At 36.5% G+C, this 6,092-nt stretch overlaps 1 protein-coding gene across 1 annotated transcript; it reads left to right on the top strand.

The window, feature by feature from the left end:
• The first annotated feature begins 1,134 nt into the window (after positions 1-1,134).
• On the top strand, positions 1,135-2,055 carry LOC128124348 (vomeronasal type-1 receptor 4-like). The gene has a single exon (XM_052760487.1). It carries the CDS (start codon positions 1,135-1,137, stop codon positions 2,053-2,055), a length of 921 nt encoding a protein of 306 aa, XP_052616447.1.
• Positions 2,056-6,092: the final 4,037 nt, after the last annotated feature.

Below are 6,092 nucleotides of genomic sequence, written 5' to 3'. Positions count from 1 at the left end.
TTATATATGTCCCGTAGAGACTCTCATTTAGTACCAATCACATCTCAACAACCCTTCCAACAGTTCTTATTATGTTTTATGATTCGTGCTATTCTAGCAACATTAACAAAAGAAACCCCTCAAAAGACACATAGAACACATAAATGGCCTTCTCATTGGAAATCACAAATGAAACTCAATAAAGATCAATAAAACAAAAATTTTAGGTGTATGACAAATCCAGGAATCCAGAAGTTTTTTTGGATATTTGCTGAAAGTTTCAGACCAGCATACATTATACAGTGAGGCCTTAAAGCCTTCCACAAAAAAGTAGATATATGAAATTGCCATTTATCCATGTACAATCCAAAACTGTGTCACTGATAATAGGGTTATGCTGTATAACTGGGTGAGTTAGGATTGTGCATAGATGAGTTCATATCTATGTTACACTTTAGAGACAAGATAAGTGCTGATCTGTGTTGGGCTTTGCTCAATTATGCTCACAATGTAAAAGCTCCTATTTTTCCTATTTTATATCTATTTCACTGCTTGTGGGCTTTGTGAATTCCTTGATCACTTACACTGCTGCATAGGACAACACTATGTGAGTATCAGCTGAGGCTGAGCACTCTTAAAGAAACTGTGGGAGAATCAAAAATTAGATGTTAACTTTTATGAATGAATTGTGAATTTATGAATAGATTGTCATGTAAATGTATATCATTTCCACTAACATACAGATTTCCAAATTCCAAAACATTGGCTAAAATGTGATCACTGTTTCCATTCTGTAAGATACCTGCTTATACCAATGCTGACAAGAAATTGCTGATTCCTGTTTTATATTTCTGCTATGGTGTCATGATCCAGACATTAGATCCAATGAAATCACTGACATTTTTACCCTATTTATTCTTCAATGATTATGTTCACTTGACTACTTCAGCAGTCCTACAAAGAGTTATTATTTTTGCAAAGCTAAATTTTATTTAACACAATGACTTGGTGTGTTGCAAATACTGGCTTTGCAATCTTAAGCAAAAGTAATTCTGACACACCCATACCATAGCCATAGAAATTTCAATTAATAATTTTGTTTCACCAGGTGATTTTTGCCATGATTCATATAATTAAGAGGTGATAAATAACAGAATGAACCTCAAGGATTTGGCAATAGGAACAGTGTTGTTACTTCAGAGCACAGTTGGAATTCTGGGAAATTTCTCTCTTCTTTCCTACTACCTCATCCATTACTACATTCAACAGACATTAAGGACCAAGAATTTGATTCTCACACACCTATTCACAGCCAACTCCTTGATCATTGTTTCTAAAGGAGTAATAATGGCAATACAGGTTTTGGGGATGAAGTTGCTTATCAGTGATTTTGGCTGCAAACTTCTTTTGTATATTCAAAGACTTGGCAGAAACATGTCCATTGGCACCACCTGTTTCTTGACTGTTTTTCAGGCCATCACCATCAGCCCTAGTGACTCCTGTTTGAAGGATCTGAAAGTCAAAGCTCCAAAGTACATTGGACTCTCCATTTTTCTCTGCTGGGTCTTGTTCATGGTAATTAATATGATTTTCCCTTTGTATCTGTCTATCAAAGGGAACAGCAAAAACCTGACACATACAAGAGATTTGAAATATTGCTCCACTGTAGGTCTTAATGAAGTCACAGGCTCACTATATATAGCTTTCTGTGTAATCCCTGAAGTTTTGCTTTCTGTGATCATTGCCTGGACTGGTGGATCCATGGTTGTCATTCTCTACAGGCACAAGCAGCGGGTTCAACACATCCATGTCACTCATGTTTCCATCAGTGCATCCCCTGAGTCCAGAGCCACCCAGAGCATCCTGGTCCTGGTGTTCACTTTTCTAGGCTTTTATGCCCTCTCCTCCATCTTACAGGGTTGGAATGCTCTTGTTTATAATGATGGGTGGTTGCTAATGAACATCACAGACATCATTTCTATGTGCTTTCCCATATTAGGCCCCTTTATTATGAATCATAATTCTGTTGTATATAAATTCCTCTTTTTCTGCATGAGGAATCGAAATATCATGTAATTGTATCATAGGTAGAATGTTTTGATAGCTTATTTTGTACAATATCTAATTATTTATTCATTAATCTCCTTCAAAATTAAACATACAAGTTAATGCATAATCCATTTGTCAATCCAAGATAAACTGTAACATGTGTTTGGGCTTCATCTTTTTTATGCTGGTACCTGTGGGATCATATCAGAAGTGAATGAAACATATTGACCTGTCATAGATAAACTGTGCTCCATTGATAGAAATTATAAGCTCTGTTGCTTAAGGCAAATTAAATGAGTTAGAACTCAGTCACACAATGTGGATTTCCAGAAATCGAGTGACAGAGTAGTATATGCATTAGAGACTTTTGTCAGAAGCAAGTGCAGTGTTGTATAGTGGTACAAGCTAATACCAATAAATTTAATTGACTTTATGTGGCATGTTATTACCTATACACAGTTTCTTCTGTCTACTCAATTGCAATTGTGTAAGAAAGATCATTGGAAGACAGTATCTTTATCAATTTCTGTATTTAAGGAAAATATTTTCAGTAGTAAAGAAAATAAAGTTCACATCTCTTCATAAGTCAAGTGTTATGACAGTTTTCTTAGACATTATCTTTATAAGAATGCTTTCCCCAGGGAGTTCAGTGGTAGATATCCTCAAATGCATATATCCACTTTGCCCACTTCACACCTCTATGATCGGAAATCGTGAGGAAAAGGAACAGTTCTCATCAGAGTGTTTTACTGGGAGCTCTTCCACAAATAGGCAATGCTTCTCTTTCTCTTATAAAAATTATATGGATTCCAGTCAAGTTGTGTCAAAGGCTTAAAGAAAAATATCAACTGCTCAATAAGTATGAAAAATAATTACAGCTGTGATTCCAAATAACATGATTCAGTAAATCCTCAGTCTTCTAGATATTGGGACATAATTTCTCTCTAGGTGATAATCATTGTATGTCTTTGGAGTAAGTCTCTTCTTAATAGAATGAGTTAATTTGTACCACAGTACAGAATATTTCAATTATCACAATAGTTGTGATATTGTAAAAAAAGAAATGATTTGGTTCTTAAAATAAAATCCTATTAACCTATAATATTCCAAGGATACGAAGATACAATGATAAAAGAAAGATAGATAGTGTTTAATATAGACAATGTTTATAGCTGTTTTTTTAGTAGAATATGTGCTTTTTAAAAACTGGAGTCTAAGTGATAAGAAAATATTTATTTAAAAAATGAAGCCAAATATAAAAGTAGTCAATTAGACCTCTAAGTGATGGAATTTTTTATTGTTTTACAGTGTGGAGAAATTTAGTAGACCCTCATCTTCCATGACAAATATATCCAAAAATCGTAATAGATCAGTGAGGCCAAGGATAGAGTAGAACTTTGTATATACTATGATTTTTACTATTCCCACATAGTACCTAAAAGACATTATATAAACTAGATATGTCAAATTGAAGCACATGCAATTGGTAACAAAACAGAAGGATGATAATGACATAACAAAGTGCATGCTCAGTAAGTATCCACTATGTCTAGAATGTTCCGTGAAGAAGGAGATATCACAAGTAACTGACCACATTTCCTATATGATTGTAATATGGTCTGAGTGATGTGTACTGGCATATGCTGCCAGGATCCAGGTTTAGGACCTGGATAGGGATCCAGAACTCTCTCCAGCTGAGTAGCCAATGGAAGCCACAGTCAGTAGTTAGCTCTGCTGTGCTAACAACCTTCTCACCCCAACTTCTCTGTGGTGTCATTGAAAGCAACCTCTTTACAGCTAGAGATAAGTCATAATAGTCCTTCGGGGACTAGGAATGACCTTAAAGTCCCTCAAAGTATATATCCAGATACATTTTTCTAACTCCACAGGTAGCTTGGTTAAAACAATTCTCTTTTTCTCTATTTGCCCTAACCAGAATTTACTTTGTGTAAATATTTCTATTAACAGGGTATGGCAGTTTGATTAAGAATAGCTCCCATGAGCTCATATATCTGAATGCTTAGTCATCATGGTTGGTACTATTTGAAAGAATTAGAATGATCTGGAGGCATGGCCTTGTTGGAGGACATGTTTCACTGGGTTGGGTTTTATCTTTTAAAATCCATGCCTAGCCCAGGCTGTCTTTCTGCTTGTGGATCAGGATTTAGGTCTCAGCTACTTACTCAGCTTCATGCCTGCCACTCTTCATGCCATCTCTCATGATAATTATGGTCTAAGCCTCTGAAACTGTAAGCCAGCCTCTACATGCTTTCATTTGTAAGAGTTGCATTGGTTGTGGAACTTAACAGAAATGCAATACTGACTAAGACACTGGGTCTCTTGAAAACTCACTTATAATTATACAGTTGGGTGTTGATAGTAGTGACACAGGGTAGCTGTGAGCAGTCAGAATGAGAAGGTGGCTCAGAGAAATAGGAAAAAATAGGCTTCAGGTGATATGCAGTGTCTGAACCATTATGTACGAGTTTGCAAGGAAAAAGAGAAAATGCCATAAAGAGAAGAAGCTTATTACATGTATCCAAGAATTCAACATGCTTCAAGTTAAAATGGGCAATGAAGTGAATGGAAGGGTAACGAAAACTGTAAAAACTCTAATGTAGGGAAACACATCCACAAAAGGAATACTTCCTCCCATCCCAATCCCAGTCATTTTGGCAAAATGGTTAAAAATTCAGTTAAAGCATGGGTTAAATTTCAAGGTATGAAGAATGGGAAACTAGAAATGTAGAGCCATATATGAAGAATTGACTATGCTTAGGGTTTAGAGGAATAGTTGAACACTGGTATGATGGTTTATGTTATTGAGAGATATGTATGGTAAGCAACTGTAGTGAATGGTTTTGCTTCAACTAACCTAAGGTCCTAGGGAACTTGAGTGTTTAAAAGTATTTGGCAATTATCCTCTTCTATTTATCTTGACCAGGATCTGCTGCTGATACAGAATCCTTGTCAGTGGGTAGGGATGTCACTGTGATATCCTGGATGTTTTGAGTACTTTACAGACATCTTGAAAAAGACCACTGCCAAGATGGCTAATGGTATAGCTACAAAATTTCCCCACAATATGCCTTGCTCTATCACAACTGTTCATTTGTGAAGCAATGACAAAAACTTCCCTTCATCATAACTTCCCTTTAAAACAATGCCTGTTTCTGTTCCTCTAGACTTTACCTCAGGTGTTTAAATGTTGTCAAAACTGTCCCCTGCTACAGTCCCTGTATTAGTGATTTTTTTTGCTGTAATAATATAGCATGATTAAGGCCACTTAAAACAAAAACATTAAATATGGTTATGACTTCAAACTCCATGATAGTGTAGTGAAGGATGAGCTAGCAGATCACATCTTGATCTACAACCCCAAGACAGACAGAAACAGAGAGACATTTGTAACTGGAGAGTTTCCGTCCAGGTCCCACCAAGCACACGTAGTCCTGCAGCCCACTTATAAAATAATCACTCAGATGCTTATATAACTTATAAACTGTATGGATGTGGCAAGATACTTGTTATCTAGTTCTTATATCTTAAATTAACCCATTGCTATAAATCTATACCTTGCCACGTGGCTCGTGGCTTACCGGCATCTTACATCATGCTTCTCTTCGTGGCAGCTGGCAGTATCTCTGTGCCTCAGCCTTCCACTTCCCAGAATCGTCCTCTCTCTTTGTCCTGCCTATATTTCCTACCTGGCTACCGGCCAATCAACATTTTATTTATCAGGAAATGCAAACTTGGGGTTCACAGTGTGATTGAGTATCTCCCTACAGGATGTCTGCAATCGTTAATAATTATTTTACATTGGACTGTTTAGGGAAGTGACATAGGCAGCTGAGAGGTTAGAAAGAGAAAGTGGCTCAGAGATTATAGAAGAGAAGTTTTGACATGTTGTGGAGAGCCTGGGACACTAGGTAGAAGTGTAGAAAGAAGTGAAAAAGACATAAATGACCAAACTGTATTACCTTTGGCCAACTCTTTTGAATATAATGCCCAGTTCAACAGGACATTGGAGAGAATGGGGGGGGAGAGTACTAAGTTATGTAAAA

This window comes from Peromyscus californicus, unplaced genomic scaffold (genome assembly GCF_007827085.1).
Source record: "Peromyscus californicus insignis strain IS unplaced genomic scaffold, ASM782708v3 Scaffold_4__1_contigs__length_199733344, whole genome shotgun sequence".
NCBI lineage: Eukaryota > Metazoa > Chordata > Mammalia > Rodentia > Cricetidae > Peromyscus > Peromyscus californicus.
Note: the sequence above shows the minus strand (reverse complement) of the source record. Positions and strands in the feature narration are given on the sequence as shown.

Bases quoted from the DNA above. Each gene is read 5' to 3' on its own strand.
- LOC128124348 (XM_052760487.1), top strand. From the start codon at position 1,135: ATGAACCTCAAGGATTTGGCAATAGGAACAGTGTTGTTACTTCAGAGC.